General features: G+C 37.9%; 1 protein-coding gene across 1 annotated transcript in view; it reads left to right on the top strand.

Annotated features, from left to right (window-relative positions):
* Positions 1-18245, top strand: part of LOC150077388 (leucine-rich repeat-containing protein 56) — a 115185-nt gene that overhangs the window by 13530 nt on the left and 83410 nt on the right. The window contains exon 2 of the mRNA XM_090385885.1: positions 1201-1349. Coding sequence (XP_090242011.1) covers positions 1201-1349 — 149 coding nt within the window. The remainder of the gene's footprint in view (positions 1-1200; positions 1350-18245) is intronic.

Genomic DNA, 18245 nt, shown 5'->3' with positions numbered 1-18245 from the left:
GGTTTTCTGACTTAAGTCTAGAACTGAGGAGTTCTAAAGATTCCTTTGGTAAATTTAAACCCTCAATTGTTTTTGCAGTTGATGGTTTGACTCAATATCTTATCTCCAGGTTTGTCGTAGCCTTCAGGTTCATATTCATAAGTTTCACTTTCAGCACTCTCTGCTGCGACTTTCTCCAATATAAGTGGAAGGCAAAGAATCGGCAGATCATCTCCATGGGACTGGTCTAATGGCAGATGGAATATTAGGATACACAATGCTTTCTTACTTTTTGCACTGTATCCCCCTGCATTAACTAAGCAGAAGTAAAGAGTCATCACAGTGGTTTGTAGGGTTGTACCAAATCATGGGAATTGCAAATGGCTTAGTCTTCTTTTTATCATTTTTCCACAATCTTAATGCTTCAACACTGGCTCAGTAAAATTTATGTGGAGCCTATCAATAATCTTGGTCATCGAGCTTCACTCCAAAATAAGCATGATACACATTTTTTTACAAATTCTGTAATATCTTATCTTTGCTTGAAGGCTACATAACTTCCACAAATATAACAAAAGAAGTTGAGATTGTTCAAACACTTTGTATGACAACATTTTAACCACTTTTCAGCACAGGTTTGACACAATAATCTCAAAAATAAACTGAGCTCACAGTGAAAAACACTGCTGCTTTGAGAAACAAATAATTGAATGCAGTGTTGTCAACATGTGAAGACTTGGTTTACAAATTCCCAGAATTTACTCCTAAGTTAATGCATTCTGTAATACAACTCATGATATCACTTTAAGTGATTTGTGGAAAAATGGTAAGTGATAGAAAAAAACAAATAACATTTCTGAAATCATCATAAAAAACTGAGTTAAAAACAGCAATTAGTTTACAAACATATGAAAACCATGTAGAGTAGTGTCTTATTGATGTTCTTCTACTAAATAAGCAATGAGGAAAAAATTTATCATTTAAAAAAAAATCAGTTGATTAGAAAAATTGTAAAGTTTGAAATCAGAAAATTATACCCATTTACATTGTAACAGTTTTGACTAAATAGCTTAAATCTTGGAAAAGTAATAATATGAATGCTCTGTACAAAATATCCTAAAATCAAAACCAAACAAATTAGCAGTTGGTACCTTATGTAAAAAGTCTATATCAAAATATACCCTATTTTTAACTAACTTCATTTCCAAAATTTATTTTCAGGTAACACTTACAGGATCAAATAATTTTGAAGCAGTAGATAATTTAAATTTGCATATTTCTGTGGATGACGGTTTATTAAACGATGTATGTGCACATATGCCCAAAGTGAAATCTCTCACACTTTCTCATAGCTACATGCCATCTTTAAGGTATGATAAGGTACAAATTTTATCAAATTTATTTATCTCATTTTTGCAATTTAAGGAATTATTACCAGTCATATCAGAAACAAAATGAATGATTTAAATATGAAGATTGTGTTATCAATGATACCTCACCATGAGTTAGGTGGTATTCACGAGTTAGGTGATATTCTGCACTGTAACAAAAAGATATACACTAAAAGGACAAAATTCATAGGGTTCCTGGGCAATGCAACACTGTCACCCCTCTTGCTAGTGGATGAACCCACCCTTGGCAAGTATACAGGTACACTGCGTTCATGTAGACGGTAATTCAATGTCAGTATGGATAAACATTGCACGTTAACCAACTTTGAAAGAGGGCTGATAGTGGGTGCCCGATGCATGGGTCACTCTATCGCAGAGGTTCTACAGAAATTGCACTATCCCCCATTCGACAGTATCATGTGTATATTGGGAATACGTCTTTTCTGGAATAACATCACATCGTGGACAGCGCTGTGGGCAGAGAAAGGTGATGGATGAACATGGCATGTCAGCATCTGTCTCCCATTGTTTCAGCCAACCAGAGAGCGACACTGGCACAAATCACCACCGACTTCAACGATGAAGGTGCCAGAAATGTCTCCAACAAGACCATCAGGCGATTGTTAGTCGCAATAGGTTATGGGAGCCGCTGGCCCACCAAAGTCCCATTGCTAACACCATGACACAGGATGATACGCCTCAACTGGGTAAAAGAATTTCGACATTGGATGATTGAAGATGGGTCTCCTGGTTCGATGAGTCCAATTTCCAATTATTTTTTTGACTCGATGGGCAGGTCCATATCATGAGTTAACCAACTTTGAAAGAGGGATGATAGTGGGTGCCTGACATGGGTCACTCTATTGTGGAAGTGGTACAGAAATTGCACTATCCCCGTTCGACAGTATCAAGAGTATATTGGGAATATGGCATTTCCGGAATAACATCTCATCACGTGGACAGCGCTGTGGGCGGGGAAAGGTGATGAATGAATGTGGTGTGTCAACGTTTGTCTCGCATTGCTTCAGCCAACTGGAGAGCGACAGTGGCACAAATCACCACCAACTTGAACAAGGGAGATGCCAGAAACGTCTCCACCAAGACCGCCGACCGGGCTAGCTGGGTGGGTAAAGTGTCTGCCTAGCAACCCAAAGGTTTCGGGTTCGAATCCTGCCTTGGGCTTGGATCAAAGTACTGCAAAAACCTTGGGAGGTGCATTATGGCCACAGAAGCCGATGCGCCAACAACTACCAAATAAAAAAAAAAATAAAAAATAAAAAAAAAAATCCACCAAGACCATCAGGCAATCATTAGCTGCAGTGGGTTATGGTAGCTGCTGACCCACCAGTGTCCCACTGCTAACACCATGACACAGGACTCTACACCTCAACTGGGTGGGTGGAGGGTGCATATCTGGCAGAAAATGCACAAAGCTATGCACCAGTCATGTCAACAAGGAACTGTTCAGACAGGTGGACAGTCAGTAATGGTCTGGGGCATGTTCAACTGGCACACGTTGGTATGTCTAGATGCATCTCTGAACAGTCCAGGTTACGTGTCCATCTTACAGACCATTTGAATCCCTTCATGGTCATCTTGCACTCACGGGGCAATGCACTCTTTTAGCAGGACAATACCCCACAGAGTTGTGGTGACTAGAACCTGGTTCGAAGAGCATGCTGCAGATTTTACCACCATGGAATGGCCTCCCCATTCACCAGATATGAACCTTTTGGAGCATCTTTGAGATGCGGTGGAAAGGTCCGTTCGAGCTTTGGATTCTCCACCCATGGATTGTGATGGTATTATTATGGACAGCGGTGTAGCAAGCATGGATGGAAATATCCGTGGAACACTTTCGTAAATTACTGGACTCAATGCCTTGCCATGTGACTGCCCTTATCTGGGTGAAATGTGGGCCTACACATTACTAGGTAGGTATCCCGTGATTTCTGTCTACCCAGCGTACATGTAGAAGCAGAAATATGCAGAAATTGTTTCTACTGAAAACAAAAACAAAACAAAACAAAAAAAAAAAACTACATAAAGTATAAAAGCAATACTATTAGGCCCTTTCATTTTATATCATCTATAGTGCTGTACAATATGATTATGTACTGCAGAGTTGATGAAATTATTATATGCGCAAAATTAAAAAATTACAACTGTGCTTTTATTTCTGCTTTTATATTATGTATAAAATGAGAAATATGTACCAAATTTTATTAATTCTGCTCAAAATTTAAAAAAAAAAGCTGTATAGCATTAGTTGAGGAATATGATGTAAGAGAGCAACCTTATTATTATTACTTTAGCCATATAGTGCAAGCAAGCTTGAGGCTTCTGCTGCAACAGCCAAAAAAAATTTCTGAGTTACCCTGAGAGACAGAGGAATTACCAAGAAAGAGAAGAATGATGATATCCAGCTGAGGACCCTGGGTGTGCCAAGCCCATACTCACCACATGTGAGCCCCTGAGGTGAAATATAGCATCAGCCAAAAAAAAAAAAAAAAAACCTTACCAAATTTATTTAAGCTATCAGTTTCCACAAAAACAGATGGAAGTCTGTTCCAGAAATCAACTACCCACTGGCTAAAGGCAAACTTACACCTATTCTACAACTGTATGTTTGCCTTTAGCCAGTGGGTAGTTGATTTCTGGAACAGACTTCCATCTGTTTTTGTGGAAACTGATAGCTTAAATAAATTTGGGAAGGTTTTTCCCAAAGGAAGGTTTTTTCCCAAAAAACATTCATTTTTTTGAGAAGGTTTTTTGCACACCTATTCTACAACTGTCTTTCCTCAATTTGAATCTATGCCCCCCTCAGGTTCTTAGTCTGAGCAAGTGGAAGTATCCCATCAGCATTGAGCCTGCTCAAACCATTTAAAACCTTATACACCTCAGTGAGATCATTTCACAGGTGCCTAGTCTCCAGATGGTGCAACTTGCAGAACTTAAGCCTCTCTTGGTAAGAGCACCCCTTTGTTCCTCTCACCAATCTTGTCTTTCTCTGTACTAGTTCTAGCAACTCTACATCCTTCCTAAAATGAGGCCTCCAGATCTGTACACAGCACTCAAGGTGGGGCCTCACCATTGCTTTATACAAGGGGATAATCACCTTGTCCCTGCTAGTAAAATTTCTATATATCATTGAGAAAACTCCATCCATGCTCTGGCAGCCCATCTGCACTGCTCAGAGAATTTCGTATCTGACTGCACAATTACCTCCAGGTCTTTTTCACTCTCCACCTCCCTGCGTGTAGTACCAAACAATTGGTACATTTCTCTTGGGTTACTGCTACCCATATGCAGTACTTTGCATTTGTCAATGTTAAACTTTAGTTGCCATTTCTCAGTCCATCTGTCTAACTTTTTCTAGAACCTGTTGCAGTATCATAATGCCTTTACTGTCATTAATAACCCTGCCAACCTTTGTATCATCTACAGACTTGGACATTAAGCCTGATATACCTTCATCGATATCATTGATAAATACACAAAACAACAATGGGCCCAACACTCGAACCCTGGGGGACTCCACTAATAACATTAGTCCACGTAGAGTGTGTCCATTCATTACCAATCTCTGTCATCTCCCACTCAACCATCCCTTTATCCATTGCAGCAACTTGCCCTTAATGCCATACTGCTCCCATTTGTACAGCAGTCTTCCATGTGCAATAGTATCAAAAGATTTCCTGAAATCCAAGTATATGATATCAAAATTATGTTTTGCATCCAGTTCCTTTGTGACCACATCGTAGTATCCAATCAAATTGGTCAGATAAGACTTCCCCTTAACAAACCCCTGCTGTGTCTGAACTATTACTGCAGTCTTGTCTAGGTGATCCTGCATCACTTCCTTAACCAGTGACTCCATTATTTTCCCTGGAACAGAAGTGAAACTAACAGGTCTATAATTATTTAGTCACCTTTGAACTCCCTTTGTGAATTGGAGATATATTTGCACATCTCCAGTCCATGGGGAACTCCCATGAATCTAAGGATGCTTTCATAATTATGGCTAAGGGTTTGCTTACTTCCCTCTCTGCCTCCTTCAATATAACTAGATAGACCACTATAGCCATAGCAGCTAATGCGCCAATAAACAGCCATACTATAACTAGATAGATCCATCCACCCCAGGTGCCTGTTTTATGTTTAACTTCAACAATTTCTCCTCCACTTTGCTCTCCATTATTACAAAACTATCTAGTTCCCTATTTAGAGTTCAGTAATCTTCTGTCCTCTTCCTTACAGAATTCCTCATGTGATTGCAAAATATTTGTTCAGTTTTTCAGCTATCTGAGCAGGATCATCAATAGTTGAACCATCAACATGGCCCAATCTGATTCAACCCCTTTCTTCTAGCTATATCAAGTATTTACTTTGCTTAATTGGGACAACATGCTGTTTAATCGGGGCAAGAGACCGCAGCATTGGAAATTATCCTACGATTGTCTTCGACCATACCACGTGGTTCTGTCGGATTTCTGGAGGTCACAACCATAAAACAATAAAAACAATCAGCAGTCACCTGTTTCGGTTTTCTGTTAGTTTATCTATCATAAACAATAGTAAACTCGATCTTATTGAATTTGCGATAATACCGACAGCTGGAATTCTGTGGGTTATTATGGTGAAATGTGTTTACACTTCCATGGAATCTTCAATCATATAAAAAAATTAATTTTCAGAATCTTCTCTTCATTCTTATTTTTAAAGCTTCGTAACTTGTTACTTCATTCTCACTTGCACGTATCATGTTACTTGCAGTTTGTGTGTGCCGTGTTCTTTGTTATTGATTGCTTATCTTTTTACTGTTTTAAATTTTAACCCCCACCCACAAATGTCAACTAGTTAGTATGTACGTATTAATTATTCCGATTATCACGTATATTCTTCCGATTTTCACGTATCATTTAAATTTTTAATTGGTAAGATACTAAAGGATAAATTTGTGCTTAATATATCTTTACTTCTATAACTTGTGGATAATATTCCTCCTATTTTCGCTAATTAGAATTGCTGTTTAATAGAATTAAAATTCAATTCACAAACGTGATCGCAATGACCGGCGCTTACTACACGTCGTATAGTGAACAGTACTTTACTATGGTGACTCCATTGTAATGTGATTTGATTGAATAGTGAAAACCAATTGTAAAGTGGGGGTCCATTGTATTTTTAACTTTTTTTATGTGAAACTTGGGGCGGCCGCTTAATCGGGCCAAAATGCACTAGTCCCGATGTGTCGAAAATAACCGGAATCGACTGTGTGTATATATATATTAAATGTAATTTAAGGTCCAAGTTACAGTTGATGAAAAATAAAAATAAAAAACAAAAAATGAATAAGCAAGGTATGAAAAATGCACCAAAATGTGCAAAGCAGCAGTAAAGGATGCAAAAGTATATAAACATGTAAGAATAAATAAGTGTGAAAGTTTGCATAGATGGAGGTTACAATTACACACAAAGTGCCAAGGACTAGAAGGGTAAGAATAGTAGAAAAAAGAAGTAATGTAGATTTGAAAAAGGTGAAAGAATGTTAATATCCTAAAAGTTATGATGAATTAAGAAAATTATGGGCTGAATTGCAAAGCCAATTTGGAGGTGAAGGAACTGTAAAGTAAAATTGTTAATACCAAATGATTAAACAAAATAAAGTAAAATAAAATAAAGATATTAAAGCTGTCATCAAATATGGGTGGGCAAATTTAGTTATAGGTCGAATACAGGGAAGGCAAAAATGCATGCAGAGTCTGATGTCAGCAGAAGTATATTGATACATGGTTAGGTATTCCATCAGGGGGACTACATCTAACCATGTACAGTCAGTCCTCATATAATACGTGTTTACACTACACAAATTCGATCATACACGATTTATAAATAGGGGAACGATATCTTATATAACACGAACCGAATTCGCTTATGCACGATTCGCCTTTGTGTTTACAAGAAATGGCAGTCAAACACGGAATCACTCCAAACGAACGCAACACGATAGGAATGAAGAGAAGATTCTGAAAATGTATTTATGTGTTTTATATCCGTGAAGGGGAAACACATTTCACCATAATAACTTAAAAACCAACACAATTCCAGCTATCGGTATAATCGCAAATGCAATTAGATCGAGTTTACTACCAGTTTATAAACAGATTCCACTAGCAGAAACACAACTGGAAATTGTTTTTATTGTTTTATGGTATTAACCCCTAGAAATGTGCTTTAGTAAAATGTGAGGTGTTAATCCCAGCCTTTACGGTCTTGTTTATTCAATTGCTACACACGCGCAGCTTTGTTTATGTGTATCAAGCGTGCCTCCTCATTTTGTAATTGTGCTTTGTTCCCTAAAAATTAATAAAATACTTAAAAGGTGCAAAAAGGAAGCGTCCTGGTGAAGACACTGCAGATTCAGAGAGAAAAAGAAAAGCAATATCGATAAACAGAGGCGGACTGGGTCAAAAATTCTTACCCGGGAAAATTTATAGTGGCCTCATACTTTGGCCAAGATCACACCGGCCTCCGGCCCACCAGGGTTTCCCGGGTAAGGCTTATGGCCAGTCTGTCTCTGTCAATAGAGAAAAAATATGAAATTGTGAAACGCTTTGAGCGAAATGAAAGACCATGTGATATTGCACGTGCTACAGACCTAAATGAGGCAACGCCAGGAATTAGAAAGAATGCAGAGAAAATAAAAACAACTTTCATAGCAGGAACAACTCAAAGTGTAATTAAAATCCATTAGATTAAGATGCAAAGAACTGGAAGAGATGGAATGCCTGTTATCTGTTTGGATAGAAAATCAAACAAAAAACAAGTTTGCTTACGATAGAAATAAAAGCATTAGCAATATTTTATTACGTAATAGTCGTAATAAAATGCATAAGTATTTTATTATGATAATTTATTGTGTTTGGTAATGTTTTGGTTACAAATGTGTGTTGAATCCTGGGTGGTCGGCACCTAACCCCATTTTTCCCATAGGGCCTGTTGTTTATATTGCACGATTTTGCATTGCACGAGGGTTTCTAGGAACGCAACTATCGTGCTATATGAGGACTGACTGTATCAAGAGCTGTTTCAATACTTGTCCATAACAGTAAAAAAAAAGTTAAATAAAGCAAAAAGAAAAAAAAAAAAATATTAGCACATTCTTTTACAGTATGGACAAGGTAGTCCCAATGCAGTATCAATGAAATGAAAATTAGTAAGGTAAAAATAAGGAAAAAATATATAATTAAGTGTTTTCAGAGTGGGAAAAAGGTTTTTAAATATATGTACATTTTTGAGCAAATTTGGAAAAATTTTTTAGTATTGGAATTTTGTGGAGATTAGAAGAATTAAAATAAATAGTATCAAGCACATAGTATAGGGAGAGGTATTAAATTGAGAATGGGGAAGGGATAAAGGCATACAAAATAAAGACAAAAATAGCGATAGAATGAGGACAGGTGGAACATTTGTATCACTCTGGTATTGCACTAATAGATCTATGAATGGGAAGAAAGGTAGAATTAGAAAGTAAAAAGGTAAAAAGTATAGAAAAAGTTATTAAAACATACTGAGTTAGCTGGGGTTGCAAGGCCCAACCTTTTAGTAAGGGTTCTGGCTTTGTAAGAGTTAGTATAAAAAGGAGATGAATACCAAATGCTTGTACTACAGGGTAAAAAGCAGATGAAAAAATATGTAAGTCAAAACAGGCCTAGAAACAAACCAAAATCAAAAGTATAATAAGAAAGGGAATGATACCTGGAGTTTTCAAGTAGTACGTAGCAGAAGGAAGACGGCGGGAAAATAAAGTGCACATATTTAGTGGAGTACATGAATGTATCTAAAGCAAAACTATATTAGTGACTTAACTATAGAGTAAAGCAATTTGTAGCGGCATAATGGACTTTATAGAGAGCTGTGAAGAAGTGTAAATAGATATGGAAATAGTGACCTCTATAGTTGTATTTTGAACAAATAAGAGCATAAGGATATATAAGATAGCGTTAGAAAAGAGAGAGTATATTTATATTGTAGATTGCATTATTTGGATCTTTCAAGTATTAAAGCTACTTTAAGGTATCCAAAAAGTTTTGATACCTTTCAACTTTACTCTTGAATATCATCCTTTGGATTTATTTGCTCTAGATGTGTACTGTTTTCATTCACTATTGTGCATATTCATTACTACTGAAATTTTATGCAGTACTTGTTCATTTTTGGATTCTTCAACTCCATGGATCTTTGTGTCAATTTATATTACAAAAATTTTTATTTTCTGCAGTCTCCTGAGGATTTGGTGCCTAATTACCCCACCATTGCAGTCATCTAGTTAATATGCATCCTCGGAATTATTTTTTATTCTTTCATCACTGGTTTTAAACTAGATTTCCTCATCAAAAATGGATTCTTATTACACCCTTTTACCTTTGGATTTATGCTACTCTCTCAGCAATAGATTTATTTATTTTTACAGAAATGATTACTGATATGACTTTAGATTTGTTTCACTCCATTTTCAACTACAGGTTATAATCCTTAAGTCTTAATCTGGCCTCTCCGTCTCAGAATTTTATGTTATTCTTTACATATTTCCTGCTATTTATGCTTACATATGTAATTACTCATTTCCTGGATATTAAAAATTTTTATTTGTAAGCTATACCCCCCCCCAATTGGTATACTTTCGATTTATATACTAGGATTACATAACATCCTTTTTTTGTTAAGTATATAGTAGCCATATCACTGGTGCCTCCGTAGCCAGGTGGGAAAGAGCAGCAGTGCGTAGCACATGCTTCTTAATTAGACCGGGGTTCGAGTCCGTCACCACCAAATGCAGAGGATGTGGAAAGGTCAGGGAATGACCATCGCATATCCCTGGAGCAATATGGACTTAGTTGCTAATGCTCCTAAAAAAAACCAAAATAACCATATCACTTGATCAACTTTCTCTTCATTTTATTATGGCTATGTTCAATACTTTTTATTTATCTACGAACTGTTGTATTTTTATATATCTTGTTACTTTATATTCAGTTATATTAAAGGAGGCAGCAAAAGAAGTTTGTTTGTTTGTTTGTTATTTGGTTTTTAGGAGCATTAGCAACTAAGGCTATATTGCTCCGGGGATATGCAGTGTTCATTCCATGACCTTTCCGCATTGTCCGTATTTGGTGGGCACGGGCTCAAACCCCCGTCTAATCAAGAAGCGTGTGCTATGCACTGCTGCTCCTGCCTACATGGCTACAGAGGCAAGCAAAGGAAGTAAGCAAACCCTTAGCCATAATTATGAGAGCTTCTCTGGACTAAGGGATACCCATGGACCGGAGATGTGCAAATGTGACCCCAATTCACAAAGGAGGATCAAAGAGCGACACAAGTAATTATAGACCTGTTAGTTTAACTTCTGTTCCAGGAAAATTAATGGAGGCGCAGGTAAATGAAGCACTGCAGGATCATCTAGACAAGACTTCAGTTATAGCTCGGACACAGCATGGTTTTGTGAAGGGAAAGTCTTGCCTGACCAATTTGGTCACAAAGGAACTGGATGTAGGGAATAACTTTGATATCATATATTTGGATATTAGAAAGGCTTTTGATACTGTTGCACATGGAAGACAGCTGAACAAATTGGAGCAGTGTAGCATTGGAGGCAAATTGCTGCTGTAGATAAAGGGATGGTTGAGTGGGAGAAGACAGAGAGTGGTAATCAGTGGTCACTGCTTATCGTGGACTAATGTTATTAGTGGAGCCCCCTCAGGGTTCAGTGTTGGGTTCATTGTTGTTTTCTGTATTTATAAATGATATTGATGATGGTATATCAAGCTTAATGTCCAAGTTTGCAGACGATACGAAGGTTGGCAGGGTTGTTAATGACACTAATGACAGTGCACTGCTGCAACAGGATCTAGAAGAGTTGAGCAGATGGGCTGAGAGGTGGCAAATGAAGTTTAACATTGACAAATGTAAAATACTACATATGGGAAGCAGTAACTCCAGAGTAACATATAAATTCTGTGGTACTACACTGACAATGGTAGAGAACGAAAAGGACCTGGGGGTAATTATGCAGGCAGATATGAAGATCTGCCTGCATAATTTTTCTGATCAGTGCAGATGGTCTTCAAGAGTAGCTCATGGTGTCTTGTCAATGATATACAGGAATTTTTCTAGCAGGGATAAAGAGGTGATTATCCCCTTGTATAAGGCCACACCTTGAGTACTGTATACAGGTCTGGAGGCCTCATTTTAAGAAGAGCTGTTGTATTTTGTAGAGCTGTTAGAACGAATGCAGAGAAGGGAAACAAGATTAGTAAATGGAACAAAGGGTTGCTCTTATGAAGAAAGGCTTAAGTTTTGCAAATTACAGTGTCTGGAGATTATGCAGCTGCGAGGTGATCTGATTGAGGTGTATAAAGCCTTGAACGGTTTGAGCATGCTTAATGTTGATGGGATTCTTCCTCTTGCTCAGAATAATCACCTGAGAGGGCATAAATTCAAATTGACGAAAGACAGTTGTAGGATAGATGTGTGGAAGTTTGCCTTTAACAACCAACGGGTAGTTGGTTGGTGGAACAGACGTCCATCCCTTTTGTGGAAGTTGATAGCCTAAATAAATTTTAGCTGTGTTGGACAAGTATTTGGAATGAACGGAGGGGTGAAATGGGAGAGTTTTTTTTGTATTGGCTGGTGCTGCATAAGCTTGCTTTCTTACATCATGTGCCTCTACTAATGCTAATATCGGTAAAGTCCTTTTATTCCAACCACATTTCTATGTTATAAATATACTCTCTCTTTTCCAACACTAATCTTATGTATCTCTACACTCTTATTCAAAATACGAATATAGAGTCACTATTTCCATATTTATTTACACTTCTTCACAGCTCTCTATCAAGTCTGTTATGCTGCTATAAATTGCTTTATTCTGTAGCTAAATCACTAATATAGTTTTGCTTTAGATACATTCATCTGCTCTACTAAATATGTGCACTTTATTTTCCCACAGTCTTCCTTCCACTACGTACTACTTGAAAACTCCAGGTATTATTCCCTATGAATTCATCTAGTTCATTTCTAGGCCTGTTTTAACTTACATATTTTTTCGTCTGCTTTTTTTCACTGCAGTACAAGCATTTGGTATTTATTTCCTTTTTATACTAACTCTTACAAAGCTAGTTCCCTTACTAAAAGGTCGGGCCTTGCAACCCCAACTGGCTCAGTATGTTTTAATAACTTTTACTATACTTTTTTACCTTTTCACTTTCTAATTCTACCTTTTTTCCCATTCATAGATCTATTAGTGCAATACGAGGTGATACGAACGTTCCAGCTCTCCTCATTCTATCACTATTTTTGTCTTTATTTTCAATGCTTTTATCCTCGATTTAATTTAATAACTCATGCCATCCTCAATTTAGTACCTCTCCCTATACCATGTACTTGATGCTATTTATTTAATTATTCTAATCTCCACAAAATTCCAACACTAAATTATTTTAATTCTTCTAATCTCCACAAAATTTCAACACTAAAATATTTGGTCCTCGAGGTTGTCACAGACATTCTCTGAGATATTGCAGACAAGCTGTACTTGCTATCTGGGAGTCTGAAACGCTGATGGAACTTATATTCAGGTGACACTCAAGTCAAGTGGACCCAATTTCGGCAAAGTCTGGATGGTCTGTGACAGCTAAATCCTCTGCTGGCACCTTCACGATGGTGGGACTGTTAGTAATCCTGGGTATAACCCCCATGCACAAGCACACTGTGGCTGACCACCCAGGTGTGAACCAACATAAACAGGGGTTGAGGTGTGACACTCACACCACATGGTGGAATGCCTTCCCTCTGTGTTAACAGTCGATACTGTATGGTAGATGACTCTCACAACCGGTGCAATACCACCACTTCGCTTATTGGACGCTTGAAGTGGTGAAACCTATGTTTAGTCTCTAGAGCTAAGTTCCGGTCAACCCTTCCATGTCTCTTCAATCATGCAGTATGACTGATGACTTTTGAGATTATAATGGACATCATGGCGAGATCCAATCTTCCTTACATTTCGAGGGTACAGCTCTAAAACGGTGTTCACAGGCTGGCAGCTAGTTAGTACACTGGACCGAACCTATTAGTAACGCTTTTGGAGGCTTCGGTATCAGCTAGTGTATAATCTTGCTATCTCTACTGTGCCAGATAGTGACTGGAAAGAGTCCGAGTAGTGTGTGTGCGGGGGAGCGTTGTCGAGGCCACGTTATATCACAGATCTACATATATGTAGGATAGATGTGAGGAAATTTGCCTTTAGCCAGCGGGTGGTTGGTTGGTGGAACAGACTTTAGCATTAGTAGAGGCATTTGATGCAAGAAAGCAAGCATATGCAGCATCAGCCAAAAAAAAAAAAAAAAAAAAAACCCATTTCCACTTCACCCCTCCGTTCGTTCAAAATACCTGTCCAGCTGAGCCTTAAACTTATTTAGGCTATCAACCTCCACGACAAGGGATGGAAGTCTGTTCCACCAACCAACCAACCACCCGCTGGCTAAAGGCAAATTTCCGCACGTCTATCCTACATCTGTCTTTCCTCAATTTGAATTTATGCCCTCTTAGGTGATTTTTCTGAGCTAGAGGAAGAATCCCATCAGCATTGAGCATGCTTAAACCATTCAAGGCTTTATACACCTCTATCAGATCACCTCGCTGGTGCCTAGTCTCCAGACACTGTAATTTGCAATACTTAAGCCTTTCTTCGTAAGAGCACCCCTTTGTTCCATTCACTAACCTTGTTGCCCTTCTCTGTACTCGTTCCAGCAGCTCTACATCCTTCTTGAAATGAGGCCTCCAGACCTGTATACAGTGCTCTATGTGTGGCCTGACCATTGCATTATACAAGGGAATAATCACTTCCTTATCCCTGCTGGAAAAATTCCTGTATATCATTGACAATACTCCACGAGCTACTGATCAGTGCAGCCCGTCTGCACTGATCAGAGAACTTCATATCTGCCTGCACAACCACCCCCAAGTCCCTTTCATTCTCTACCACTGTCAGTGTAGTACCACAGAGTTGATACGTTGCTCTGGGGTTGCTGTTTCCCATGTGTAGTACTTGACATTTGTCAATGTTAAACTTCATTTGCCACCTCTCAGCCCATCTGCTCAACCTTTCCAGATCCTGTTGCAGTAGCATAGTGTCAGTAGTGTCCTTGACAACCCTGCCAACCTTTGTATCATCTGCAAACTTGGACATTAAGCTTGATATACCATCATCAATATAATTTATAAATACAGAAAACAATAATGGACCCAACACTGAGCCCTGAGGGACTCCACTAATAACATTAGTCCACGATGAGCAGTGTCCATTGATTTCCATCCCTTGTCGTGGAAGTTGATAGCCTAAATAAGTTTAAGGCTCAGCTGGACAGGTATTTGGAACGAACAGAGGGGTGAAGTGGAAGTGGTTATTTTTTATTTATTTATTTTTTTTTTGGCTGATGCTGCATAAGCTTGCTTTCTTCCATCAAATGCCTCTACTAATGCTAATGCTATTCTTACCATGTATACACCATATCCAAAAATTTTATTACTTCATACAGCATGACCCCCTCCACTTTTTCTTACTATTGAATACACCATGAATTGTCAAACTAATAGAGTAAGCTTATCTGCGAAAAGATCTAAACCTCCAAACACTTCCTAGTTCATTTCACAAATATACGTGGCCTCAATTCTAATCTCAATGATACCCATTTCCAATTGCAGTCTGCCAAACCCCATGTACTTTTTCTGACAGAATCTCAGTTATCGATTGATTCAACTACTGCTCATTTTGGTTGCCCATATTATTCGCTGTATGATTCCTTTCACCTCAAAGGTGATACTTGTGTATCACCTTTGAGGTGAAAGGATTCCCTCTGAGAGACTTAGTAATTTGGAATCTCCTCAAGCCGACTGGGCTAGACGAGTGGGTAAAGTACCTGCCCGGCAACCCAAAGGTCACGGGTTCGATTCCCGCCTCGGGCTTGGATCAAAGTACTGCAAAAACCTTCGGAGGTGCAATATGGCCATAGAAGCCGATGCGCCAACAACTACCAAATCAAAAAAAAAAAAAAAAGAATCTCCTCTATTTGATCTTCTCTGGCTTAAAATCTCTCTACCTCATTGTGTCAAATTCATCTGTTGTCTCTACTGTTCTCCCAACTCCACTAATCACTTGGAGCTCTTTGACTTCCTCTCTTTGCAACTTGACTTTCTCCAGTCCAACTTTCCTAACTGAGGTAATTTTCCTTGGTGATTTTAATGTTCACAACTCCAGCTGGGTTCTATTCTCTAGTCACACTGACCCAGCTGGTCGGGATGCTGAAGCTTTTACAATTACTAATGACTTCGCATAGATTGTTCATTTACCTACAAGAATACCAGACAATCCTAATCATAAGCCAATACGCTTGATCTTTTTCTCACAAACAACCCTTCTAAGTACACGGTCGAAGTGAGTGATCCTTTAGGCACCTCAGATCACACCTTGGTGATTGTCTCTTCTTCAATGGAGCCTTTATCTCATTGCTATTCCCAACCTCGTATTGTTTGGCATTACAAGAATGCAAAATGGGATGACCTGCAAGATTTCTTTTCTTCTTTTCCTTGGTCGGATTACTGTTTCAAAACTTCTGATGTCAACTTTTGTTCAGATCGTGTCAGTGAAATTATTCTTGTAGGAATGCAATCCTTTATCCCACACTCCACTTTAAAATCTCGTCCTTTTTCTCAACCTTGGTTTTCCAATAAATGTGCTAAGGCTGCAGGGCTGCTGCAAGTGGGTAGGCGAGGTAAGCGTTGCTTATGGGTGACAGTTCAGGAGGGCGCAAAAAAATTTTTTGACATACACAAGTCGGACCTCTGTTTAACGAACTTCTTTATAGAGAAATTTTATATTCAGCAATTTTTTTAATATTCCCCCGGGTAAATTATATGTATAATAGTTTCAGTAGAATGAAGAAAATTTCAATATAATGAACAGATTACGAGAGACTTTACTGGGAACGTATAACCTCTGGCCTTCAGGCAATTGAGTCAATTAGTGTGCTTCTAACCTCGAATTAAGAGCCAAAGGAATTACAATTCTGTAATCTAGTGTTACTCTTGAAACCTAACCAACCGCCTGTCCCACATACCCAGCTATTTCGATAGTCATCTGATTAGTTTTATACAATCAGATGATCAACGCGACTTCCATCATTTACCATTATTCAACATGGCAGGCAAAAATTCATTTGAGATAAATACAGTACATGAAATTGCAGATATGTTAAGTTGCTTTCTGTGTTTCATTATTTATATTTTGCAGTTATAAAATCTTATTTTTGTGCTATACTTTTAATTCCTGCATAATTTTCTCTTATCATCCAATCCATCATTCCAATTCTCCTCCTCCCCATCATTTTTCCTCCCACACATCTACCCCTCAGTTCCTTTCCTCTACATGCTTTCTCTTCTCAATACATGTCCTGTAAAGACAATATGGGAAATTATAGAGTTCTTGAAATACCGTGATTGTTAGACTAAATTACAAATAGCAAATGCTTAATGTACAGTACCCACCTTATACAATCTGCAATAGTTTAGGGTGAAATGATGGCTAAATTTTGGGTTGAATAATTTAAATTAGTAAATTAAATCATTTTTAATTTACTAATTTAAATTATTCAACCCAAAATTTAGCCATCATTTCACCCTAAACTATTGCAGATTGTATAAGGTGAGTACCGTACATTAAGCATTTGCTATTTGGAATTTATGTCCTGTAAAGTTATTTTGTCTCCTTAATTCTTTACTAATGTTCTCTCTTCTACTTTCCTCAAAATCTCATTACTCACTCTGTCCACCCATTTCACCCTTTCCATTCTCCTCTACACCCACATCTCGAAAGCTTCTAGGCATCTAATCTCCTCTTTCCCAGTGTCCATGTGTCAGAGCCATATAGTACAACAGCCCATATTAATGTTTTCACCATTTGCTTTCTTAATTCCTCCTTGAAATTTCTTCTCAATAGTTCTTTTCTATTACTAAATGGCTCTTTGCCCATTGCAGTTCTTGTTTTTATTTCTTCCAGGCTTTTTCCATTTTCTCTCATTATGCTTCCCAAGTACCTGTATCTGTTAACCTGTTCCAATATTATTCCATCTAATGTTACATTGCTTCTTCCTGGCCTCTTTGAAATTAACATTATCTTGGTTTTATTGCTGTTAATCTTCATATATTACTCCATATTCTTCACATTATTACTTATAGAGAACAAGGAGCTCTGTAATTCTTCATTATTAGCAATCAATATCTAGTCATCTGCAAATTTTATTGTCTTTATCTTCTCCCCTCCTATTTTTACACCTCCTTTCAGCTCTTTGAATTCTTTTGCCATTGCTTCTGCATATAAATCAAATAGTATGGGGGGACACAGAACATCCTTGCCCTACACTCCCTACCAATGGGAAATCATGGAATATTTTCAAGAAAACAGAACAGAGGAAGCATTCCAAAAAATACTTGATTTGGCTAATAATATGGTTACTATCATTGGCATTGCCGCTTAGTTTCCAGAAGTAACCACTGTAAGAAAAAGATTGAAAAGACATCATTTCGATTATGAAAGTAGAGGAAGCTATTCAGATCCGAAACAATTTCAAAATTATTTTTTTCTTTCAAATTATGGACACAACAATTTTCTCGTTAACTGTGAAAGGTTCAGAAATATGAAAGAGCATGTTGTTATGTTGTTGTTATTTGGGTTTTAGGAGCACTAGCAACTAAGGCCATATTGCTCCGGGGATATGCGGTGGTCATTCCCTGACCTTTCCGCATCCTCCGTATTTG

Source organism: Mastigoproctus giganteus, chromosome 12, assembly GCF_048544385.1.
Source record: "Mastigoproctus giganteus isolate SK-2022 chromosome 12, ASM4854438v1, whole genome shotgun sequence".
Taxonomy (NCBI): domain Eukaryota; kingdom Metazoa; phylum Arthropoda; class Arachnida; order Uropygi; family Thelyphonidae; genus Mastigoproctus; species Mastigoproctus giganteus.
This window is presented reverse-complemented; position numbering and strand designations above follow the sequence as displayed.